The 27,272-nt window shown below is 39.5% G+C and overlaps 1 protein-coding gene across 5 annotated transcripts in view; it reads left to right on the top strand.

The window, feature by feature from the left end:
* Positions 1 to 27,272, top strand: part of LOC102004923 (spindle pole body component 110-like) — a 192,153-nt gene that overhangs the window by 152,392 nt on the left and 12,489 nt on the right. The window contains exon 6 of one of the 5 annotated variants that reach the window (XM_005380549.1): positions 13,974 to 14,293. The exons of the other annotated variants lie outside the window; for them this stretch is intronic. Coding sequence (XP_005380606.1) covers positions 13,974 to 14,203 — 230 coding nt within the window. The 3' untranslated portion in view covers positions 14,204 to 14,293. Of the gene's footprint in view, positions 1 to 13,973; positions 14,294 to 27,272 lie in introns of those variants that run through there. 5 annotated transcript variants of the gene reach the window in all.

Consider the following 27,272-nt stretch of genomic DNA (forward strand, 5'->3'; position numbering starts at 1 on the left):
TCATGTCAAGCTCACAATTTATGTGATAAAAATAGCTTTTTTCTCAAAATATTTTATATTTAAGAAATTTTTCAAAATCTTTATGAACTATTTATGCTTTTAGCAAAATAGCATATTTATGAGCATCAAAAGGTACAACTGACAAGGAAAAATAAACTCAGTCTGTGTTCCTTTCCTGAGAGAACTGGAATGCAAAAATGGAAGCCCCAAATAGTCTATTTTAAGTAGAATAATGGTTTAATATTTTCCATTTAATCATCCAAGGTGATAATAGCAGTTCAAACAAGAGCCAGAGATTATTCAGTTCCACTCTTCTATTTCATGGAAGAGAAATCTGAGAACTAGAGAAATTAATTTATTTCAAGTAGCCAGTAGGGGAGAACAATAATTCCTAAGGACAAATCTAAGTACAGGTGGAAAACTGCTAGTGTGTTAAGGGCATGTTAGATTTATATGATCAAAAAAAGTCACATCTTTTTAAAGAAAGCTTTTTTATTGGGGTTAAGTATTTATAATGTGGAATTTACCATTTTCACACGTGGCCCTCAGTGCGTTCACATTGTTGTGCCACCATCCTGCTCTGTCCGGGTAACCGCTGCAGCACTTTCTGTCCGAGTTCGTCCATCCCAGATGCCTCCTGTAAGTGAAATTGCACAATATCTGTCCTTTTGTGTTTGGCTGTTTTACTTTATATAATGTGAGGGCTCATCTATGTTTTAGTATGATCACAATTGCACTAAATTTGTTAAAGCGGAATAATGTTGCATTATATGTATTCTCACATTCTGCTTAGACCTTTGTCTCTCAGTGGCATTAGGATTGCTTCCACCTTTTGGCTGTTGTCAGTAGTGTTGCTATCCATACTGGTGTACAAGTATCTGTCAAAGTCCTTCGTCTCCACCCTGTTGGGTTGATACCTGAAAATGGAATTGCTGGATCATATGATAATTCTATGCTGATTATTTTAAGGAAATACCACACTGTTTTCAGAGAAACTGCGCCAGTTTATATAACCACCAGCAATTTACAAGATGCCAAATTTTTGCATTTTTGTCAAAGTTTATATCTTTCAAGGTTTCTGTGGGATTTTCTTGTAGTTTTCTTTTAGGTTTTTTTTGGTGGTTTTTCTTTTCTTTTTCTTTTTCTTTTTTCATTTTGTTTCTTTTTCTGGATGTGAAGTATTATCTCACTGTGCTTAAAAAAAATCATTTGGGGTGGGACTAAACCTTGGGCTTTAACATATGCATGCTAAACACACTACCACTAAGCTACATCCTTAACCCTACCACTGCCTTTCTTAAATATGATATCTGTTGTAGTCAGGGTTTGCAAGGGAAATAATTTAACATAGGACACATAATTTATAGGATTATTTTATAATAGTCACCCAAAGAGTCAAGTACAAAAGAGTGTAGGAAATCTGTCCGCACAGTAAAGACTCAAAGAATCCAGCTGGTGGCCTGGATCCCATGCTAATGTCCTGCATGAGTCCAACTGAAGATCTAGAGCCCATAACAAAGCCCCCTAAGAGTCCAATTGGCGGTCAGGAGCCCACAACAGTGTCTCATGCACGTCTGTTTCACAGATCTGCACTGGGAAGGCCCAAAGGTCAGTGGTGGAAGCTAGAAAGTCTGTGCCAGCAGGATGAAGGTTCTGTGCCAACAGACTGAAGGACCTGTACTGGAGCCAAGAAGCGACATTCAAAGTAATGACCAGAGCTCCCCCAAAGTGAGCCGTAGCCATTCTCAGTGACAACAAGGTCCTGAGACCAGCCATTTATAAAAGGAATCATAACAATAATAAAAAAAACCCTATAAATCCATAAACTAAGAGTCATTTTAATGTCTTTAAAGAGGCACAAATAAGAGAATACATGGATGTAGAGGCAATCATTTTCAGTTTCCTCTTTTAGAAAAAAGTGATGTTTCACCTTGGTTAAAACCTCAAATTTGAACTATAAATTTATTGTGAGTGATTTACATTTATTAATTCTTTTGCATATCATAACTTTTAGCTATTCAGTATCAATTTCAGTCTTTTTGTACAGCATGCCTTGTTTATCCAGTATTATAATTTTTGCTGATTGTACTGTATAATGCAGTACTGTAGTTTTATGTTCTGTTATACATCACAGTACAGCATGTAAGAGTTATGTAAATAAAAGCAAAGTCATCAAGTTGGAGTTCTCTCTGACCATTTCTTTGTTGTGAATATTGTAAGGTACATAATATATGCAATTTCTCATTTAGTGACTGATTTATTAATGACCCAGTGGCAGAGCCCTGACATGGTCATTAAACACGGAAAGTGTACTAAAGAAACTTCCAGCTATGCTTGTCAATGGCTGGATGTATAATAGGGAAATCCATAGGACAACAGACTTCCAGTGTTAAACTAGTCATTTTCCAGAACTGAGTAAATATGCAGGGGTTCAAATAGTTGTATGTCACACAACTTCCCCAAACATTCCCATTGTTTCCACTCTGTAATAAACATAAGCACTTCTTTTCCCATGCAGAAACCATATGAAAGGTGGCATTCATTAGTAAGGAGAGACCACTGACTGTCCAGATCACAGCATTTCACATGACCCCACGCACAGGACAGCAGCAGCGTTCTGCCAAAGTGTAACCCATGGGGAATAGGCCTTGGAGGTTGTTTAGAAGTGGCCACTGTGAGAGAGAAACATATTTCCTTTCCTGAAGCCTAATTTAGCTGGAAAAAAGAGGATAGGCAGAATGTGAGTTTCCTGTAGCTTCCTGTATTGTGTAATTTTCTTAGACATAAACAAACTTGCTCTCAATCACTTGCATTAGTCAACTGAGATATTTACTTTTGTGTAAAATGTGACCTTTAAGCTATATATAGCACAATAAGAACTTTTAAAATAGTTCTCCAAATGCCCCATCACGTTCAGTCCCATCCTCAGATCCTGCAACAGAAACTGCTGTCTTTAATTTTAAATTTTCAAAATATCCATAGGTAACTGGCACTGCAAAATGGAACTTCAAAAGTTAAAATTTGTTCCTTTGGAGTCAAGTGGCTTCCAAACTTCCTCAGGTCTGGGGCATAAATGTCTCCCCCATGTCCTCTCTGCCCAGAGAAATGGGCAGAACATGCAGATCCTGGCACCTGGAGGTCGAGCCCAATTCATTCCCTTAGGCAAGAGAGGGAGAGGGCTGGGTCTAGGAAGGGAAGTAACTAACCTGAAAACGTTGATTATTCCAATGTATTCCCTCCCACACTATTCCTTATTATAAAAGACACCAACAGACCTGTACTTGGTGAGATGGTGATTTGAGGCACATGTGCTCATTCGTCTCCTTGGAGCCAAATTTGAATAAATCCTTCTTACCCAAATATATGCCCTACTTTGATGGGGTCAGGGGTGAGCAAAGGAAGCTGAACCTAAGTGGCTGGTAACAAGTGCATACCAGCAAGTATCTGTGAGCCGTAGAACTGTTCAAGTCAGGTAACACAGTCTCTACCTCCAGAGTTCTGTGCCAAGGGAGGCACAAAGGTACAGACAGGAAAATGCTAACAATAATTCAGGGGGTTCTCTGGTGGTTGAAAAGAGGCTGTGAGAAAACTCACTCCTGTTGCCAGTGCTATGATGCTCTCAGGATTGTGGAGAAATCATCCTTTGCCTATAGTCTAGGTTGATCTGTCACGCACCCCTTCCGATAAACTGATCATCAGAAGTTAAAACAATATGAACAGTATTCCACCCAGGACCACCAGCTGGTTCATTCTACAACTTATATGCATTTATTGGTAGACATAGATCTAGAGGAAAGGGGCTGGGGATTTAGCTCAGCGGCAAAGCGCCTGCCTGGCAAGCGCAAGGTCGTGAGTTTGGTTCCCGGTACCGGAGAAAAACCAAAAAAAAAAAAATAAAAAAAAGATCTAGAGGAAAAACATTTTTTTCCTTTAGGTCCACAGAGGGGATGACAACATACAGTAAAATTGAGAAAGCAATAATTAATGCTGAAACTCTCTGTCTTTTGCCTGGTGTTAAGTACTTTTGGAGCCCTTTAGCCACTTAACTCTTTTAAGTCCTCTACTCACTCATCTTCTCCTCAAAAGCAAATCTGCTGCCAGGTAACAACAAATGAAGAAATGCTACTTTCCTGGGCAGAGCCCTTGGGCTGCTCTTCTAATAGCCTCTATCAAAGGCATATATTATGGGTTCTCATTAACAATGTCCAATGGTCAAGTAGCTGTTTTTTCTCTTATTTCCCCTGAAAACAGGTTTCTGGCTTTAAAGGTAAAAGTTGGACTTTACATCTCTGCTTAAGTGTGATGTTTAGCGATGATACCAGAGAGATATGAGGTGTCTTTTTGTTTGTTTGTTTGCTTTGTGAAACACTCAGCATGTAGTTCAGGCTGGCTTTGAACTCACTATGTAGCTGAGGCTGGCCTCAAACTCATAGCAATCCTCCTGCCTCACCCTCCTGAGTGCTGGGATTACAGGGGTGCACCACCCCACCAGGGACACCAGAGAGATTTGGAATTTAAAGTTTCCTAGGAAAACAAGGTTTTGCATTTATAGATGTCATAAAAGGGTGGGAGCTTTTCATTGAGGGAGATTTCTCAGCAAGGCTTCAGATCTCTTGTGACAAGGAGGCCATTGAAGATACCCCAGACATCCAGGATTGCTGAGACATTTTGTATTTTTTAGGTTTTTTTGAAGGAACTGAGCTATTTCTGCTATGGTTTATCCTCTTCTCAACTCCCAAAGAGCTTCCGTGATGTTTCCAATGAGACTTTCTAAAGTTGGTTGTGTGTACCACATGTAACTGTGGAAAAGCCAGCTCCAGATTGTACCATGGTGATGTTAATTAGGACACTGGTCTGGTAACTATAATCCTGCAGCTGTGCTCCCACAGGGAGCCCTCATCAACACCTGGCCCTGTTACTGGTTCTGGAGTGCCAGGGACTCTTTCTAGAGATTCGTTCTAGGTTCTTCTTGTCCTCAACAGAGAATTGGACAAAACAAGTACAAAAGCTAGCAATGTTTTATGTTTATTAAAGGTAGGAAAAGAAACATACAAGGGCCAATTTAAAGTACAAAATGAAATATACTCTACCGGATGAGAACAGAGCACTGTGAAAGGAAGAATACAGTAAGCAAGAGCTTCATGGCGGCCATTTTTGTATCCTACATGCCTCAGGCTGATGTTAGACACAGGAAGGCCATCCTATCAAAAATCTGCTTGGGTTCACTCAAGAAGAATTGAATATAGCATTCTCTGATTAGTCTCAGGTGCAGATTTTGGGATCTCCACAACAGACAGGTCGCACACACTTGCCCAGCCACTTTTCAGCACCCTAATCTCCTGCCCCATTTCCTCCAAAGGGGCAAAAATCCCCACAAATCTTTATGAGTGCTGAAAGTGCAGAGGTATATGTCTTTATATGGCTACTACCTGGTGAAAAGGGCTGTAGGCCCTACCTGCTGCGAATTATGAGCTCACCAGCTGCCTTGGAATGTTTATAGTCCATTAGTTGGCTTGAGAAACATTATAAGAAGACAGTAAGAAAAGAGTTAGTGTCTACACGTGAAGGACTGTTGAGCTGCTTGTTCAGTGAGAGAAAGATTGGTGAATCTGTCAGAAAAAATTGATGAATTCTCAACCTTACTATTAGGTTGGGAATGTAGAGCTCAAATATGAGAGGGAGCAGGTCACATTTTCACACTTCCTTTGGGAGAGAAAGTGTGGCAAAGAAGGCTATTAATTTGCAAGAGCCTGAGAGTCATAGCCCTAGCAAGATTGCCCACATTTTTTATGAATCTGATTAAAACCAGAAATTCTAATACAGTGCCTATTTAAGTTCTGCTGGGTCAGGGGTTACTAGCGTCTCTACTTATCTGTACTCAGAGCAGAATGTAGTCTTGCTTTTTGAAGAGGAACTTCAGGTTTTCCAGAGGTTTGGAGGAGTAAACTCCTAGTTCCATGATATTCAGGGTCACCCAGGGCCATGGTAGGTTGCCTTTGGCATCTTCAGTCTTCATCAGAGTGGGAGATGAGGGTTTTGGCAGACCTATCCCCAAAGAGATAGATGGGATTCATTAGGAAACTGCTCTCAATGCCACAAGAAAGCTTCAAGTTCCCCAGCTTCTACTAATTTTCATGACCCTCTCAGTCCTGCTTCTCTCCAACTATCAACACCAGAAAAACAAGTTAAAGGACTTGAATCCTCAAACAGATGAAAGCCCATCCTGAGAGAAAAGGGACAAGGAAATTGTAAGCATTCCTAAGGGAGAAAGAGAGAGAGAGAGAGAGAGAGAGGAAAGGAAAAGAAAAAAACTAAACCAATCCTTCCCACTGTGAGTGGATAGACTTCAGAGACAGAAAGAGAAACAAAGCCATACCCAAAGGGCCTTATCTCCACCCTGCTGGCTTTGCCAAAAAGTTTCCAGATCCTGAACAAATAATTAGACAAAGTGGCTGGTTAACGATGTCACTTTATCATATACTTTAAAAGTCGTGTCTTTAACCCCTGGGGTTGCAATGTTCCAGTTGTTCAGATTAACACCTGTGATAAACCTACCTTTACCTCTTTACTGGTGGCCCCCTTAGTAATTAAATAGTTTTATATCTTGAGGCATTTCTGACCATAAAAGAGAAAGAAAATATCCGGAATACCCTGGAAAGAGATTTTCAGGTTCACTTCTACCTACATTGCTGCTTTCTATTAGAAACAGAAAGTACATCCAATTTTCAAGGTCAGCTATCACTAGTGGCTAATGCGGAGATGAGGTCTAGTTGGGGAACTTTAAAGCACATGAAAGACTTTAGATTTCCTGGAGATAATGAGTAATGAGACTCAGACAAAAATTTCTCTTAGAAATCTCAGGAAATTTTGAGTAGTAAACACAAATAGGCCTTTTAGGTTGGGATCTTCTCCACTTCCTGAAAACAAAAAGGAACAAAGAAACCAGACAGTCCTACCAACCAGTAGTTTATGCATAACAAGCTGTGTGCTGGAGAGTAAAGTGGGGGTGGTCACTTGGCAAGACCCAAACTTCTTGACTCCTCAACTTCTCCCAGGTGGAGGAAGGTCAAAAATTAATCAAGCGTAGGTTTGAGGGGACATAATACTTAAGCCCAACTGTTTGAGAGTCTTGGCCTATACTGTACATTGTATGTGTATGAATGTGGACAAAAATGAGATAGGGAACACTGATTAAAAGGATTGGGGGAGGAATAGAATTATGATAAATGTTCCAAAACCGAAATAAATGTTCCTTGGAAATTATAGCAGAGAACAAGTAGGAGAGAAGATTAACCTAGATAATGAATGTCATAGAGGAAACAAGTTTCACATTTTTTAGATCTGGAAAGCAGATTGGTTCAGTATGTTTGTTATTGGAGAAATTCACATCCTTGTTTAATTAATCTTGTTTCTCAGAGCCATAGATGGAAATTTTTTCTATACTGTCTACTCCACCTAGTATAGGTCTACAAAAAAAAAAAAAATCTTATATGAAATTTAGGAGTCATATATGTCTCAGAATGCAGAATTTTTCGAATTTAAAAGGCAACATTGGCAGGGCCTACAACAAAAGTCCACCACCAAAGTATTAATATTTATACTGAAGGGATGAATAAATACTACAAATAACCTCTCATTAGTTCAGTTAACGTTTTGCTGCCAAATGAATCCAGATAACATCAGATTTTACCACCAGATAAGCTATGAAAAACTTCTATTTTCCAGAGTAATTAGAATTTTGGAAATAGAACTATGGATTTTCGAACTTGCACAAATGGAAACTTCTACTTGATCACTCTACAAAACAGAAGCATTAGTTTATATATAGAAAAATGGAGAACTTTGAATTGCAGGAGGTGCCTAGAATTATTTGCAGTTAATAATAGTAGTTAACAGTTCTTGAAAAATGAGTATGTGCCAGACACTAATCTAAGATTTCTGATATTCACTAATCACCTTTAGTGCCTCACAGCATTGAGATACTTTACTAACATTTTGACAGCTCTACTGAGAAAAGAAATGGATGCAGAAAGTTTAAATAGCTTGATAAAACTACCAAGTGACTCACACAGCAAGTGATTAGAAAGGCCTCCATTGGAATACAATATTTCTTTGCGGGGTGTGGGGGCAGTGGGTACCGGGAATTGAACTCAGGACCTCATGCTTACCAGGCAGGTGCTGCCCTGCTGAGCTATATCCTCAGCCCTGAACACAATTTTATCCTTCCCATAAATGGTAATGGTATAATTTTATATCTACACATGATAAATGGTACTAATATATCAATCTATTCATGATCTTCTTGATAAGAAATTAAAGGATGTGTTTTAAAGTTACTATAATACTTCTCAAGACTCTTGTCTTTGTCTAACACTTACAATTTTTTTTTTTTTTTTTTTTTTGGTTTTTCTCCGGTACCGGGAACTGAACTCACGACCTTGCGCTTGCCAGGCAGGCGCTTTTGCCGCTGAGCTAAATCCCCAGCCCCCAATTTTCTGTTTTGAAACTAAACCAGTGAACAGGCTGCTAACACAGACAAACTTACTGTGACTAACAGAAGAAAAACTGAACATTTACATTTTTCCTTGACTGTAGGGGCTAGTTTTAGTCATCATTTTATCCCCTATATCTAACTTAGAGGTTTGTGATGATACATGCACTATCAGGGATAAATGAATGAAGCCAAATCTCCAGGACCTCCCAAAATGCATGGGTCTCATTCAGAAATTCTGACTTGTATTAGTTCATTCATTTACACTTTTCTCTTGGTTGATTACCAGTCCATTAGAACTTTTCAGTAAACCAAACTTTGATGTTGGTTTATTTTTGTATGAACTTTTGGCACTGATGAGGAAGAGATGGGAGGGTCACAGCTTTGCATCTGATTGAATGCATTATTTGGGCTGGGCTGGTCTCTCCTGACTTGGGATGGTGCTTCTCCAATGCACACAGGTATACTGTATGTATAGTGTACCTGTGCATATGTAATGTGTGATATGTACTGTGTGATCCAAACTGGACCAGGCTTTACTGCAGGAGCACTTGGGAAAGGATGCTGCTTATCCAGTTTTACCACACGAGATGCCTGACTGTGGAGTGCAAGGTTTCCTCCTGGTTCCCATACCTATCTCTAACAACATCTAAAAGCCTGTTTGACTCACAGCTACCTAAAGATAAAGAGAATGTCTGAAACCATACTACAGAACAAACAAGATACAGTTTGCTGAAGTTAGCTTGAGAAAACTATGTAGTTCCAATATTAACTTTCAATATTTATTAACTATGGGCTTGATAGCTAGGGAAAAACCCCTCTCTAATGCTACCCATATTGGACCCCTCTGCCATGGTTTTACAGGAGCCACTGTTCTGTCCTGTACCTGCAGTGTCCCAGGTTCACACTGTACATGACACAGTCACTCTTAGCAAGGCTTCTTTACTCAAAGCAGAATCTCAGTTATCCCCGTCTGCAGCCCTCCCTCAGAGCACAAAGCTTCTCACAGAGCTTCTCTAGCAGATTCTACTTTGCTGCTCCATAGACAGTTCTAGGGCTTTAGATTCACTCCTTTCCCAACATCCTTTGCAAAATTCCCAAATGACTGCTCATTCCTGTAACTTCCCCTCTACTATGCTGCCTGTGTCCCCTCCCTTCTCTCTCTGCCCTTCCCTTTCCCTCCTATTCCCTTTCATTCCTCTCTTCTCTTTCTCCTGTACAATTGTGGCAAGTTGGATTATTTTGACAGAGTGCAACTTTCAGGTGGGATAAGACCAGATGAATGATTCCCTGTTGAGTAGACGCCTCTTTACTCTGGTACTTCATATGTCACACTATCATCCTTCCTTTCTGGATGGTTTTTGGACCACATACACCTGTGTGTTCACATTCAGAGGTACATATACAGCTGCACTCCTACTCAGGCAGAGATAATGAGTAGAGGATTTAAGCAGTTCTGTAGCAGACACCAGCTGGGTGGCTTCTGATTCAATTCAGTTTTGCGGCATATCCCACCTATTGAGGGCTCAATTCCCAAACCTGCCTCTTCCATATTTCAGACGCCAATCACAAGTCCCAGGTGGTTTAACCTGTGCTTCTGAACAACTGGCTATAAATCAGGGTTCCCACCACCCTTCCTATTATGGCTTACATCTAGCTGTTCCCCCAAGCCTCTTGTGCCCATAGGTGGGGCTTTGGGAGGTGATTGGATCATGGGAGCATAATACTCATAGTGGATTATAAATACAAACTCATAGTGAGTTTACATAGCTAAATGTAAAGTTGGGAGTGGGTCCCTGGGGGCACGGCCTGCAAGGGTCTGTACCTCCCTCATATCTCCCTGATCTCTCTCTGCCTCCCCACTGCCATGCCAGGAAGGCACTTCCTCTCCACCACACTCTTGTGCCAGCCCATCCTGCTTTGAATCCAGCTGACTGTGGGTGGAAACCTCTACAAACAGTGAGCCAGGCAAATCTTCCTTCTTTAACTTTTGCATGTTGAGTATTTTTGTCCCAACATCAAGAAAAGCAACTAAGACACTCTCCTTAGGTTCAGTTAATTTGCTCAAGTGCTCACAGACCTTAGGGAAACAATCACTCACACTTATCAGTTTATTAGTAAGGATATGACAAAGGGTACAGATGAAGAGATCAGTGCAGGGTAAGCTAGGAGGGTAGGATACCAAGCTCCTGGGCCCTCTCCAGGCTGGTACATTCCAGGTGTTTAGCCTACAGAAGCTCTCCAAAACCGACCCTTGGAGTTGTAAGGAAACTTCATTGCTTGGGAAATTTCAGTAGACAAAGGGTCCAAAAGTAAAGGGTCCAAAGTCAAGCTGATAGTCTTAGTGGGGAAACCCAGCAAGGCCTGTCTGTCCAGATTCTTCACATTCCTTCCTCACTGAGTAGGTATACCCCTTCAGAAGGGTGGGTAGGGTCTTATCATTAATATCAGACAAGGTAAGCAAAGAGTTTCTTTATGACCAAGAGCTCCAAGTGAGGATTAGAGTTTTCAATGATTTGTCTCAGGAAGAAAAATTCCAGTTTCTCTGTCCTGCCCAGGGGAGCATACTATGAGTCAGGAAATATGTACAAAAATTTTAAATCTACATATCATAATGTCACAAAGCTTCAAGTACACTTGTGCAGTTTTTTGGTTTATCATCAGTAAAGTTTATAATCTTCAGAAGCTAGACAAGCTAAAGCAGTATTAACAAATTTATTTCTGTCCACCTTTAGTCCCTTTGGGCTTTGTTGTCTAAGATAGGACTGACAAGTAGTTTGGGGGTCAGGTAACACCAGGAGGGATACTAAATAAGCTATTTACTCCAAATCATCTGCCTAATGGAGAGGCAGAGCCATAATCACAACCTCGGCCTCTGATTTAGCTCAACAAATATGGCGCTGACTGTGCACCCACTGTGGGAAATGTAAATGCAGGGAGGACATAAGGAGTTTGAATGTCAACTCAAGAATAAATGACACGATATATTATGTTAAGTACCAAAGTATTTTAAAACACATGCTCAGAAGTAAAAAATCTCTAACAATCATATAACTCTACACTTTGGGAAAATTTTATTGATTATATAAATCATTATTATTTGCACTGTCGAGGACTGAGCAAGACCAAGCATGCTAGCACTGAGCTACAGCCCCCAACCCAGCTTTCATTTTATAAACAAAGCGGTGATACACAGGAAGCTGATCTGCCCTAAGTTTTAGCAAATCATTGCAGAGGCAGGGCATCCATGTGAGTGTAGCCCATGACCCCTTCTCCTTACTTCCTTTGGAAGTTGTTTTTCCTCTTTGTATTTCTTAATGTATCATTAATGGCTCCTAATTCATCTTCTGGCCTTTGGGCCCTACTGACTTGTTCAAGGGTACATTTTAGAATACACAAATAATACTTTAACTTCACGAAGTGTACGGTAGTCATGCTAAAAATGCTGACATATCAGCATTAAATATTGTTGAATACTAAAAAGTACATGCTGCTCAAATATTTCTTCTTATGTATTTTGATTTTTTAAACTCTCTTCAAATAATATCAAAGTCTTTGAACGTAACTGTTAGTTTTGTTTTGGTGTTTTGTTTTGATTTGAAGCAGGGTCTCAGGGTGTAGCCCAGGCTGGCCTGAAACTCTTGGCAATTCCCTGCCTCAGCCTCCAGAGTGCCGGGATCACAGCATGCACCACCACACCCAACTTCTAGTTCTTTAAGAACAAAAGTAATTGCATATCCCCAATATCAACATGTCACAATGAATAATTTTTTAATGTTGGTCAAAACCAGTGAACTGCATTTTAAATTATTTTTTATTATGCTAGAATTTTGATACTGGTGTTATTTTCACAACATACCTGACATAAATTTGATTTTCATTATTTGCTTTACTTTAAGCTATCTTCTAGACAACAATTATTCAATTTATTAAAAATCTTACTAGAAAAATGCCTGCAATACGAGATTCATATAATAATGGGGCAGGTCCTTTATTTATTCATTTTTTGTCTTCCTGGTTTCATTTCTGTCACAAAGTTCCCGATAAAAATTGTACTGCTGAAATGAATGACAGTGTCATAACCTTAGACATCAATGTCATAGCTCATTCTTTGGCTAAGAGATGGTCTTGTAAACTAAATGGACCAATGAGGTATGAAAGACAGCTGCTGGGGTTTGTAGAAAGGGTATGCTGCCTATTTTTCTGCAATGAATGCAGGGAGAGAGTCTCTTTGACACCAGATTGAAAGAGGATTAGCCCAAGTAGATAGTAGCAGACATACAGCTCCCAGAATAGTAGCAGGCTTCAGAAGAAGCTGACATTGTAAAGAGAAGAGAGAACAAGAGAAGCCAAATCTTTAGTTACACTGTTGAAGCCACTACTTCCAGTCTTACCTGAAGCCAAGGAATTCTCTTTTTTGCTTAAGTCAGTTACATTTGGGCTTTCAGATTGTTTGAACAAAAACAGCACTGAATGACACTCTATTAAGGGCATCTAGTGTCAAAAGAGTTTTGTTCATGAGGGCAGACAGCACTAGCCACCCACACAGAAGCAGCATTCTTCATCCTTGTTTAATAGAACCTAATTTTATTCATAATCTAGGCAAATGATAGGTTTCGGGATTTTCTCCATGTGCCCCAAGATGCTAGTGTTCATTAATTTTAACCAATCACCTGTTTATTTCTTCCTTTGTAATGCCTGTAAGAATACAATATAATCATGAAGGTGTGCATGGAAGAAAGGGGAGGGGAGGAGGAGAGAATGAAATAATTCTGTTACAAACATTATGGAACGTTTCCCCATTCCTAAAAAGGGGAGACAAGACAGGACTTCCTTTCTTTTGCCGCTTTCAGACAATGCCCTATGAAGAACGCAGTCACATTAGAAACAAAAGGGAGGAACAAGCGAATCCAAGAGAAAACAGCAGGCTTACCGAGCCACAGAATGCACTGGTTCTTGACTAACCCAGACTTTCCCATTGTCTGCACTGCTGACATGTATCCTATGAGTCACCCTGACTGATTTACCCACCAATAATATTGATTGTTTGGGGCTAATCTCACATTTCCAAAAATCAGTTATGAGACTGATTAAAGCCAATTTGAAGAGAAACAGATACCTGCACAATTTTAGGCATGTTTTGTGTCATTTTAAGATGTGATTTAAGTGCTTTCAAGAATTGAGGTGACCCATTAGTACATCTGTAGATTGTATTTAAGTAGTTCATATACTTTAAGTCAGACACAAAAAGGGAAAGCTGGCCTACTAATGATGAATTAGTGCCCTAAGTCTGTTTGTTCAGGTGGGTAGAACCAGAAGATACTGGTAAGGTCATCTGAGAAGGTGGCCAGGACAAATGCCCACGGTCTTAATGGTAACCTTACTGCCAATTCCTAAGATTTTTACTATTTGCTAGATCAGAAATTAGTACTAGATGCAAGCAAAAAGAAACATGACACCTGGCCTATCCTTTTTTTTTAAGTCAGGAATGTTCCATACACAACTGCGAAGTGCTGTGGATGGCACCTGGGTCAGCAGGAGATGCTAATGGAACAATGCCTTCGTGGACCTATGTGGACACTTGACAGCAGAGGACAGGTGGAGTTGTTATGGGCCACTTGGGTTCACACGTTCTGGTTCATCTGCTCGCCACTGGCCAAATCAAAGGAGGAAAAAGAAAGGATTTATTCAAAGGTAGCTCTGAGAAGATAAAGCAGATCATTAGCCTTAAATCAAGAGCTGTCCTTGTGTAGGTCTGTTGGGCTCTTCTATAACAAGGAACCTTGTAGGAGGAAAATACAATGGAAAAATAGACATTTTTTGTCTAGTTCTATTCCTTCCTGGGCCCAGACCTGTCCCTCTCTTGACTAAGGGAATGAAATTGGGCTTGACTCTCCCTCCTGTGCATATTCTGTCCACTCTTCTAGGTGCAGGAGAAATGCGGGAGTCATCTATGCCCTAGGCCTGAGAAAGCTTGGAAGCCTCTGGACTCCAAAACAAAAAAAATCTTTTAACTTTTTATCCTCCATTTTTCAGTGTCCAGTGCAACTCCCTGCTTGCTTATTTCAACCCTCAATCTAGAGGGCCTTGGGTGACACACCATCTGGCTGGCTGTCTCATGTTGGGTTGGTGCGTGGATCCCACCAAAGGTAGCTGGAACACAAGCAAAGGGAAGCCAGGTGCTTGAGCCTTAAAAAGTTATCGCTAAAAATTGTGAAGCCAAATCAAAAGAAAGCGAAAGTCAGGAGATGTCTAACCATTACACCTGCTAGAAGGGCTCTCTTACTTTTAAGCAACAATAGGTAAGAACTCCCTTTCCTAACCTCTGCAGAGCTACTTATGATGGTAGGAGTGACACAGGAGTGACTCTTTGATGCTCACAACTTTCCCTCCTTGTCTCTGAAGACTCTGCCCATTAACCATCTGCAGCCTATCCCTTGGGGCCGAGGTAGCTTTCCCCAGTGATGGTCAATTGGCCCACGGCCTGTGTTAGAAGGAATGTGACAGGATTAGAGTTAGTGTCATAATCCCTTCTTGCCAAATTAAACCAATATCAGAGCTTTAAAAAGAGTGGGGTGGGCTGGGGATACAGCTCAGTGACATAAGTGCCTGCCTGGCAAGTGCAAGGTCCTGAGTTCAATTCCCAGCACCCCCCGCCAAAAAAGTGGGTCTTAGGCTGAGTTTACCTAGAGTCCATTGTCAAGTTTAATCTTGTCTAATTTTGTAGTCAGCTAAAACACTAGAATTTCGACAAATAGTTACAAAGCTTACAATCTAACATAAAATAAGCCAGGAAGAGCAAAAGCAAATCCAATCTGTACAGTAGACTTGAAAGAAACATAGTGGCCAAGTTAATTTTAAAAAACCAATATTTCTGTGAGGCAATCTCAGTTCTGCCATGAATGGCATGGTACTTTGCGTGAGGGCAAAGGCAACATGGCCCAGAACTTTCTGTGCCTGGGTGCAAGCAGAGCGCATGATGACCGTCTGTAGGGAATAAAGAGAAGTGGGCCCCTTTATAGGGATGGAAAGAAGGCAGGAGACATTAGGCAGAAAAACTTTAATAAATATCTGTAGTCAAAGTTTTCTGACTGTGAGCGTCCAGTATAAATTTTTGGGTAGCTCCAGGTGTCCCCAGTGTCCCAGTACCTGCAAGAGTCCTTGTCCTACCTTATCTCTTGTCTTACCTCATCCTGTATTTGCTGATGACAGCCTCAGTGCTGAGCTGAGTTCCCTGCTGAGAACAGTGCTTCTGCTGGCAAGCAGGTTGGGGGGTGGGAGAGGCAGATTGGACTAGGACCTTACAGGTACATCCACCAAGCATTAAGAGTCTCCTCTTTTTGAAAACCAATGTGAATTATCATTTAGGAGAAAGCACCCACTTTACTCATGCTAAGACCAAGAATTACAGTGAACACTGTTAGGATTTCATAGGTACACATACAGGATTGTAAACAATTTTGGATGCAGGGTGCAAAAATTAATGTCTATCCCACCAACTAAGAACATCCATTTTTGAGCAAACATTGTCTCTTACTGACCATGAACTTGGTTTTTGTTAGTTATATGACTACAAGCAACACACAAGGTAACAATTCAACAAAAAATGTAATTGCTTTTATGGCATATTAAGACAACAATCATGATTGACTGCATTATACTAGGATATGTAATTTAAAAATTACACTTTTAAAAATATGGAAAATCATATGATAACAGCTTGTAATCAAAATTATAAAACAGCTTCAGATATTTAAGTAAATATGAACTTTATGACTTAATCTTTCTAAAAATCTAATCCTAACAAGACAGTAGACAACACAAATTATTTTGACAAATTTAAAATGCCTTTTTTTAAAGTTCTGTTGCAAATTTTACTAAGAATATATTAATGTCTTAAGCTTTATTATTTTATACAAAGGTACTAACATTATCCCTGTGGGCTACATTTTAAATTTTTAAAATATTCTTCTTAGAACATACTGTCTCTAATTAGAAACATTTTACTCAAAAGTTATACTGTTAATATATACTATCAAATTACAACAAAAAAGTTTAGAAACTTATGCTACCACACATAAATATCCATCATTTTAAAACTTATGTTATGACTCATATCTGTGTCCCAAACTATGTCATATGTAGTTTTAAGTGCTGTACATCTAGGAAAAAAAATAATATATTTGAGGTGGGAAAAGCCCAAAAATATTTGTTTCTGAAACTTACAGGACTTTTCTGTGGAAACAAAATGATTTAAAATTTAAAACCTCATTTTAAGTATTGAATTTAAGCAAAGACTTGCCAGTAAAATAAATAGCAGTGATCTATTACAGAGAATCAAGTGAGCCTTTTAGCATCTCTTAAAATTATTAGCATTAATTAAACCATATAAGCAATCCATTAACAGATAAGTCGTACAAAAGATTTTCTTAAAACTACCCACTACTAGAATATTAAATGGGTTGTGGTTATATAAATTATTGATTTTAGGATGTTTTACAATGAACAGATATAACTCTTAATCGTGGACACATTATTTAAAGCTCATTTTTAACTTTGCCCATAGTTTGACAAGTGTTCATTTTTAGATATTTATTGTCCTTCTAGAATAGTTATTCAAACTTAGATGTCTTTTGATGTTATAGACTCAAATATATTTTAGGCAAAGAAAACATGAATTTATATTTAGCAAATATCTGTAGTGTTTTAACTTAATTATAAATTACTCAGATGTTTCATTTATATATCCACTTAATTTAAGTTCTAACAATTACCCCTACATACCTCACAAAATGTAAAACATCTGACAAACACAAGTTAATGTCCCAAAACAATTTTTTTGTTCAGGAAAATAACTCTCGAAAGTTGTAGTCCATACCTGAAAATTACATCTACACATGCTACAACAGAGAGTTACTTAAAAATCTTTGAAGGGTTTTCTGGGGCTTTTGAATTTGAACATTTATATTAACTCCAATGAATTTTTTATTTTTTTATTTATTTTATTTTATTTTATTTTTTTGGTTTTTTGGTTTTTCTCCGGTACCGGGAACCGAACTCACGACCTTGCACCTGCCAGGCAGGCGCTTTGCCGCTGAGCTAAATCCCCAGCCCCCTCCAATGAATTTTTTAAACAAAATTTTGTCACCCAAAAACAAACTGTCCTGGGTAATACAGATGCGCATAAATGAATCCACTTGAAAGACTATAAAAGGAAATTTACTAGTCAAGGGCATTTAACATAGCAAAGCTCAGAAAATGTAGAAAGATGCACAAACTACAGAGGGAACTATTCATTCTACTTTAGCACCTTCTGGCTTCATCATTCTAGAGCTGTAGAAGTTGTTACCCATGCAAAGACGGACCCAGCTCTGTGAGGAAATTGTGAAGAACTACATCACGGCTAGACAAAATTTACTCAGAAGAAGTCAGCGCCTAAGACAAAGCTGTCTATTCCTCCTAATAGACTTAGTACGAAAGCTCTCAAAGAGCCTTTTATTAGATAATGTGTAACAAGCATAACTTTTTAAGTGCTCCCACTTCTCTACTGTAATAAACCATAGGGGGTACCAATTATCCAAGTAAACTTCTGCTGAATAGAATCATCAGATAGAAGCTGCCAGTCTTGGTAAATGACTCTTGTGAAGAAAGCAGTCCTGAAGTCACTCTGGAAAAAAATGATCCCAAAACTGACACAGCTATGACAGAAAAGCCACCATAAGAATGGTAAATATGTAGACCAGAGTCCTTACCTGCTACTCACGAAAAGCACGACTTGTGGTTTTCTTCTTTTTTTTTTTTTTCTGTCATGTATTTAATAGCCTTCTTTGCTATAAAGCATTTAGCAAAATACTGCCTCTTGACACCCCTTCTACTCATAGTAGGAGCAGCCTTCACCTGAATTATTGCTACATAACATTTCTGGGAAGCTAAATAATTTAAATTTTTAAGTAAAAGAATACCCAATCTGTGCTGTCTTAACATACATGCCACATTTCCTCAGGGTTCAACTCATCCTGCTTGCTAAGTTTAAGATCCTAACAAACTCAAGAAATTTAATTACATTCCCTTTACGCTTTTCAGTCTCTCTTACAACTTTTGTGAAAATAAAAATACTGTTCCAAAAGCCAAAGAATTAAAATATAATTCTAATTGGCTAACATAAGCAAAATGCCGTTCTGAGGATGCCTTTGCTACATCTTTTAAGACATTTCCTCCACTGATGCAAGGAAGAAGGCATTCGGGTTTACACTTTCTTTGTTACTGAAGACTTTTTAAATTAGTCTGGTACCAATTAAACAATATACAAACAGAAATACACACAGAGACAGAGCATACAATATACACATTCATGCCAACACACATAAAACACATCATTTGCCCACTTTAAAAGTTACTTAAAAAGTTACTGTATGGGTGTGATTTCCCATTTTACAGTCTTCAGCAATACTTCATATTAAATGTGCATGTCTGAAGGTGAGAAATATATATCTCAAAAGAGACTGCACACCTACCCTAATAATCTGAGTTTGAATTTCCTGAAGCTTTTTTTTTTGCTCTAATTTATTACAGGTTTTAGTCAATTTAAAAGCTCTTGCCTCAGGTTCTAAGACATTTTCCACTGTGATAAAATTTAGATATAACTGGTTAGAAGTTTACACATCTTATCCTGGCTATATTGCTCAAGGCCTCTAGTATGAAAAAAAGAAACCAGTTTAGGAACAATATTCCTACTGAGAAAAACACAAGCACAAAGCCAAGCTCTCTGTAGGCAAATTTCTCTCTCTCTCTCTCTTTTTTTTTTTTTCCTATTTGGTTAAGGAATGGAAATGGCAGTGTTACTGAGTACTCGGGTTCTTCCTGTCCTGTTCAAAGAATTGATCAAGACAAGCAAAAAAAGTAGAGATCTTGCATTTATTAAAAGTAACAGTATTAAAGGTGAGAAAAGAAGGGGGAAGAGGTGCTCTGAAAAGCAGTGCTCTGATGAACGTGACCCAGTTGAAGTGGGAAAGAAGTACACCCTGAAGAGCACAAGCCTGGAGGGTGAAAGGCTTGCAGCCGCCCTGAGCTAATGACTGCTCTCTTTTATACTCGCATTCTGACCTCAGATCTGGGCATCTGTCTTAGTGACACTTCTTGTTGTTGAGACAAGATACCCAACACCCAAAGTTATTTAGCTCACAGTTTGTAAAAGTTTCAGTCCAGCATTGAATTCTATGTTGGCTCACAAAGAATCAGAACACCTTGAAGCTATAAACGGCGAATATAATTCTAGACAGTACAGAAACCCTGCCTCCCATCCTAGAACAAAGGTGTGAGAGAATCTTTTGTATCAAAAGGTATAAACAGCAGTGCCTCCATCTTAAACTCTAGTCCACCCTCTGCTGCTCTCCCCACTCCTTACACCAGAGTCACAGCAAATGTCTGCTTAGCTTAGATTCCAGAAATGCAACTGACCTCCAAAGACAATTCACCAACACCCAAGGACTTTCAGTTCCCTGCTCTCCCCTCCCTTAGCGACTCTTCAGGCCCTTTTCTCCCACTGCTTAAACTAGCCAATCAGGATAAATTGTGAATCTTCAAACCAGCCAATGGGGAGAAGGGCAGCTGCTTCTCATGGCTTAGGAAATAAAAGGAGTCTGTCCCAGCATCTCTGGGTGAACTTGCTACCTCATACAACATGTGCTCATGCCCTTGTGCAGAAGTAAAACTTGCCTGGTGAGGATTTGTTGATGCCTGAATGCTTTATTGTTTACACCGACAAATTGTGTCTAGGTCTGTATTCCCAACAGGTGGTTCTAAAAAGAGAAAGAAATAAGAAACAAAATCAAATGAAAGCATACCAAAGCAAAGCACAACAAATGAATATTCCAGACCAACAAAACAAACACCTTGAAATATGTTTCTAACTCTGAATCTCTTCTTACACCAATCAGGGCCTTCAAGTGACCTGCAGTGGGTCCTAACAGCCACAAATGGTAAAGTCTCTCCCCTCTCCCCAAAAGGCAGGACTATCAGGCAGTTGCCCACAGTGACCTGCGGTAAATCCAGAACCGCCCCAAATAGTGGAGATCCTGTTACCATGTAACAGGCAGGTATAGTCCAGGCTCTTGCATATGATAAGCAATGAACTGCAAAGCGTACACCCAGTAACAGGTGGCAAGCAGCCACATTTATTGAAGATCACAGGAAGTTAGGCTCAGGGCAAGTCCATGCCAAAAAAAGACATGCCACAGAAAAATGGTGCCCGGGTGAGGAGAAAGTAAAGGCACTGTGCCCGGGTCATGGCACATGGAAACAGCAACAACCACAACCGACAAATCAGGCCTTTGGAATTCAAAGTCTGTGCACCTCAACCCAGGCGTCTCCCCTGAATCTCTCCATGTGATTGACAGGATGCTGACTCATCCTAGGGGCTCTGAACATCTTAGGGGCATGCTTGTCCCAGAATTCACTCTAATTTTAATCATATTTATGAGATGTAAGACATATTTATGAAACCATAATGAGATTTGAGTAGGGTAAGGTGACTGAGATTTGACACACATATGCTCTTTTCTGGAGCATCAGAGATCTCCTAAGTTTTTATTATTTTATTTTCTACCCCCTTAAGACAATGAAAGGAGGAATGGCTGCAAGGTGCCATTTAGAACTGCATGGATAGATGGGAGTGACTGCCTCAGCTCCATTGTTTCTAATTGTAGTAGTTTCTACCTCACCTAAGTGGCACTGCTGAATGAAATAAGAGAAGGTCCAAACCCGGGAGACAATAGATCTCTGGAGTACTCTTTACAGTGGAAAACCAGATAGTCCACAGCTCCCCAACCAACTTTTTTTTGTTTTTCCCCCAAAAGTGTTTACAGGCAACTATTGCCATGAACAGAAAGGAGGGAGGGTCATGGTACATGTCCCTGGCAGCTGCTGGAATGTCCCTGAAGTCAGCCAGCCACGAGCAGTCAGTTCCTTCTTCCCAAGTGGCCACCTAGATACATGCCTCTCAGGACCAGGGGGGACTTATATCTCTATCTGGTCACAAAACTGTTACCAGTCACTTAGGTTCATAAGCTCAGGATCATTTGCACTCCACCGACCAAATCAGAGGGGGCCATATGTCTGGGTAGGAAGGAGAAAGGGATTTATTCAAAGCTAGCTCTCTGAAGATAGAGAGGCTTATCACCTCAAATCACCATCTCTTCATGTACAAGTGTGTTAGGCTCTTTTATAACAAGGAACAGTTTGAGAGGGAGATAAAATGGGAAAATAGACATTTTTAGGCTAATTCTATCCCTTCCTGGATCCAGACCTGTCCCTCCCTTGCCTAAGGAAATGCATTTGGGCTTGATATTCTTGTGCCAGGAGCTACATATTCTGTCTATTCTTCTGGGTAGAGGAGAAATGGTGGGGGCATTTGTACCCTAGGCCTGAAAAAATTTGGAAGCCACTTGACTGCAAAGGGGAAAAAAAATCTAAATTTTAAAGTTCTATTTTATAGTTCCAATTACAGGGTTTTGTGAGTAAAAAAAATGCCTGCATATTTCAGACCTGCTACTATTTAGTGATTGTGGGAGCATTAGTCATGACAATAGAAACAAAATGTACATATTTATTCTGCTTTGTTATGATTGCTGAACAAGTTCTTAGTAAAATGATATAATGTAAGGGCTCTGTGATTGTTTAATATTTCCCCCCACTTTCCCTTTCTCCACACTTTATTTTTCTCTCACAAGTATGGGGGATAGGGCTATAGTAAAAAGTTAAAAAAATGAAATCACAGTGTTGAAATTCTTTGATAACTGTAAAACTTACATTGTATTAGTCAGTTTATCCATTGCTGGTACATAATATATGACACCCACAATTTGAAAGAAAAAAAGGTTTAACTTATTCATGCCTTCATTCCATGGTCATCCATACCCAGAGAGAGATATTATAGCAGAAGGGCGTGGCAGGGTAAAGCTGGGCAGTTCATGGTGGCAGGGGTGCAGAGTAGGGGAAGAACGCCATAGAGAAACAGGTGAGGGACGAAATGCAGCACCAAAGCTGTGCCTCCATTCCCCCCCAGGTAAACCCAGGAATGTGCTTTACTAATCTGTTAGACTTTTCTTAACCTAATGAAGCTGACATACCAGGATTAACAGTTATATGTGTTCTTCCTATGATACTATGTATGCAGGGTACGTCTCAAATATATACAAGAAAACTTCCCAGTACCAGTGCAAAAGCATCTGCTAAGTATTTAGTCAGTGCCCTGCTCAATGTCCTTCTCTAAAGTGCCTTGGATTTGAGCCCAAGCTGAAAATAATCCCTTCATCATCAGCTTTGATAATAGTTTTAAGAGATATAATTTACCTGATGAAGTAACTAATGAGAAAATATCTATGAAAATTAACATTTCTGTTGAATATCACATTTTTCTTGAAGAAAGTAAAGCTCGCTTGAACTCCCTTTTTGCGAATTTCTCCATCACTTTTGAATTATCTTTTGTAACTTCAAGATGAGATGAAATTACATCTAGAAATAGCAAAAAAATACATAAATAAAATAGGGCTGATAAAACTGGAGTGGAATTTCACAGGGAGTAGGCAATGAAAGAGACGTCCTCAAGAACAGGATGATTTTATGCTGCCAATTTAACTTAGCATAGACATCCCCAGCCTTTACCTCGTATTTTCTCATTATTGTGAAATTTAATGAGCTAGATGCACAAAAAGTGGAAGAAACAGTTGAAAAGTAAAATTAGATATGATTGCAAGTATTAGAGGTAAGGCTGACATACAGTATTTGTTTCTGTGAGTTATTCCTCTTATATGTGTCATCACCTTCCCACTGTGACATTTTTAACCCACTTCAAATCTGCTGAATTGCTTCTCATGCACATAAATCACTTTCATGGCTCCTTCTCTATAACCTATTTTTCTCTTTATCCCTTCTGAATTGCACCCTGAAGATTTCGGCAATAACATGCAGGAAACCGGGTGTATAACTACCAACTCATTTGTATCGTCTAAGTAAGCCCCACCAGCTGGTTAGTTCCTCATGGCTATGTATTACATTTCCATACAGTGGTGAAAATTGAGGAAGAAATATAGACTGAAAAGTTCTTGATTAAAATACTGGAAACTGAGAATATAATTTATTTCTTCATCTCTCTTTTGTGGTCCTGGGTGCTAACCCCAGGCCCTGTGTGTTAGGTAAGCAGTCTACCACTGAACTACACCTCTAGGCCCCGAGAACATAGTTTTCTGAATGACAGTTGTAAGGACAGAGAGCTGAAGAGAACAGAAGCTGCAGGAGCATATTATGTGGCCTCTCTGGGATGGGGAAAGTCAGACAAAGTTAAATATTTAGAAGTTTGAAGCAATAGGACTTTCTGATAAGGCAGATTTAGGAGGAGTATGGGGGTGTGGCTCAGTGGTAGCATAAGTTCACCATGCATGAAGCTCTGGGTTCAATCCCCAGTGTGAAAAAAAAAAAAAAAAGATGAATGGAAAAGTATAGGGACAAAGAAGAAATCTAAAATAACCCCCAGCTTTCTGACTTTAGCCAGTAGATGCATGGCCATCTTGCTTGACTGGGAAATATTGGTAGAAGGTCAGCTGTGGAAATTACCTAATGAGTTCATTTGGGGGCATATGATACATGTAGTTCTAAGAGATCTGCCTATAGAGGTTCAGGCTCCAGAGCTCTGGTCAGATCCAGATAGTAAATTTGATCACTGATACCAACAGATTGCAACAAAGGCCACAGAAGTGAAAAACTCACCTATATAGAGAAAGCACAAAGTTGAACAGCAGGAGTGTAAGGATATCCATGCAGTAATTGCTCTGGAAAATGTACAAAGTAAGACTAAAGGAGTATCCAGAAAGCTTGAGGGAAACATTGTCATATTGCAGAAGCCAAGAGAAAGGTGTTCTAAGGAGACTGGGAACAACTGCAATGGTTTCGAGGTCAAAGAAGTTGTGCTGGAAGCAAGTGCACTGGGTTTAATAACCTCCCAAGGCCGTTTATCAAAGTAATTAAAACCACACATGATTGCAATGTGTTGACATGAGAAAAATCAAGGCAATGGAATCAGAAAGTATAGACAACTCATCCAAAAGGTGTAAAGAGTGATATAGGCTGGGCGTGGTGGTGGCTCAGGCCTGTAATTCCAGCACTTGGGAGGGTTGCCAGGAGTTTGAGGCCAGTCTGGACTATGTAATGAGCTCAAGTACAGCCTGAACTACATAGTGAGACCTTGTCTCAAAAAAACAAAAAAGCAGGGGATGATACAGGAGCTGAAGAGGCATGGAGCAGTGAATGAGTTATATATTCTTTTAAAGGTGGCACCAATTGAATATATTCAAATGTTAATTGCTTTGAGCCATTAGTAAGGTTAATATTTACAAGGAATATGCCCATATCACTGCTTAACATTCCAGAGGAGGCAGGATGGTCTGAAATTCAGACCTCCGTGGATGTTTTATCTTTGCAGTACTGGGGATTAAACCTAGGTCCTTGCACATACTAGGCTAGTACTCTACCACTAAGCTACATCCCCAGCCTTCCTGGATATTTTAAAACCTTCAGTTGCCCTTAGTTGGAGTCCAAGGCTATCTTTCATCTAAGTGAGTTTTCTGGGTCTCCTGTAATGAATGATATATTTTTCTCATATAGAGATATTTATTAGTCTTCTATTGATTATCTACTGCAGCTGTGACCAATTATCATAAGCTTAGTAACTGAAAACACCCCCACAAATTTACTTTACAGTTCTGCAGGTCAGGTGTCCCAAAATAAGCAGCAAAGAGTTAAAGCCAAGATGTCAAGTTTCATTCTTTCTAGCAGGTTTAGGCAAAAATGGTTACATTTTCCAGCTTCTATAGGCCACGTACATTTCTTGGCTCATAATCCTGATATAGGAATGATATAGGACCTCTAAATAACCCAAATAATATAATATAACTCCTGACCTACTAGTATTTATTGAAAGAAAGAAAATCTTCTGTCTACCAAAGGACAGGAGGGAGTCCAAGTGGGTGGCCCAGGGAACTTGCTTTTGAAGGGATTTTTATAGGGATTTTTTTCACAAGGTGAAGTGGGTCTAACGTGGGACAAAACTACAGTTAACTAATAGGACAAGTATAGTCACTTAGGTAATATTCATCCAACGGATTATCACAAGGTGGGTGTGCGGTGGGACAAAACTGTGGTCAACCAATAAGGTTACAAGTATAGTTGCTTAGGTAATATTGATTACATGGGGATGAAATAGGGAAGCAAATCAGACAGCAAGCATGCATGGACAGAATAAGGGCTTTCCTGGAAGGTAGAGGTGGGGAGGTTTTGGTCCTCCATCCAAGGTGATTGAGGCCCATTAAGAATATCAATCACTGTTGTTCATCCCTAGTGGAAGAATGTGGGTATAGTCATTTGTCTTTGTCTTGAAGCAAGACCTTCAACAAATGCACTCCAGCCAGTTATCTTCTGCATTGTCCTCTCAAAGGCCTGGTCCTGTCTGACTGCTTATATTATTTCTAAATAATTTAGCTGTCTGTAATAATCCTTTTCTCCATTTTCAAGTCTCATATGTTACATGTCCAGGTGTTCTGACTCTGGCACCCTACCTCTTTCTCAACCCTTATTTACTTTGCTTCTACCCAGGTAATTCAGGGTGATGTTCTCATCTCAAGATCCCTAGTTTCACTGTATTCCTCATTTAATTTCCATCTCAAGATCCCTAATTCATTTGCCACATACTGTCAGGTTTTGGGAATATCTTTGGGGTTGTTACTCTGGACAACTTTGTGGGAAACTTTTAGGGGAGATCATTATTCTGCCAACCACATTTCCCTATTTCCAAAGTACTATAAAAACTTGCTGAGAATCATGGATGGAACCTTTAGAGCTGCCTCTGCTTCGTGTTTGTACAAGTAGAAATCTCAGCAACCAATTTCAGCAGTGTCATTCTCAAATGATGGGAGTATTCAGCACTGAAGGGAATTTGTTCTAAGAGTTATGTGAAGATTCCACTTTAGCTGGTACTACTAGCAGTTGATTTCATCATTTTTAGTGTTCAGGGAAAATAAGTCAACAACCTAAATTTCTGTGTGACCCTTCAGCTACTATAGTATTTTTCATAGTTTATTATGTGTTATGCACAATTTTTTTTAACTCCAGTCACAGGCATTTTCTCCAGACCCTGTACTGTATCTAGATCGCTAGTAAAGCTCAGTGACACATTCTGTCAGGCCTAACGAAGAAAGAAAATGAGGTCTAGGGTAAGGGTCAATGGAGAGAATGGCTGCATGCTGTAAGGAATAGCCGCACACATCACTCACACTTGTGCAAAGTTGGCTGGAGCCCATAGTCAGTATATTTATAAGCTAAATCAGCTAACCAAATGACCTCTACACCCCATTCCACAAACTCTATTTCTCTGTATAGTTGAAACAAGCAAAATCCTGATAAACCATGGTAGATACTTTATCCTGTCATTCTCAAGAAAAAATCCTAATTTTCATTGTCTTTATCAAAAAAGAGTCCTAACTGTACTACTATGCCTATGACACCATTTTCTTTCCAACCCCACACAACCCCAGAAATTATTGCACGTGTTTTTGTTGCTTTGCTTTTGCAGCACGGAGATTGAACATCACACTGAACTACTCTATGCTCAGCCCTTTTTTTACTTTTTATTTTGAGTCAGGGTCCTGCCTAATTGTTCAGACATGGCTCGAACTTGCAATCCTTCTACCAAAGCTTCTGGCATTGCTGGGATTAAAGGCATGCACCACTACCC

This window comes from Chinchilla lanigera, unplaced genomic scaffold (genome assembly GCF_000276665.1).
Source record: "Chinchilla lanigera isolate Chin_1 unplaced genomic scaffold, ChiLan1.0 scaffold00014, whole genome shotgun sequence".
Taxonomy (NCBI): Eukaryota; Metazoa; Chordata; class Mammalia; order Rodentia; family Chinchillidae; genus Chinchilla; species Chinchilla lanigera.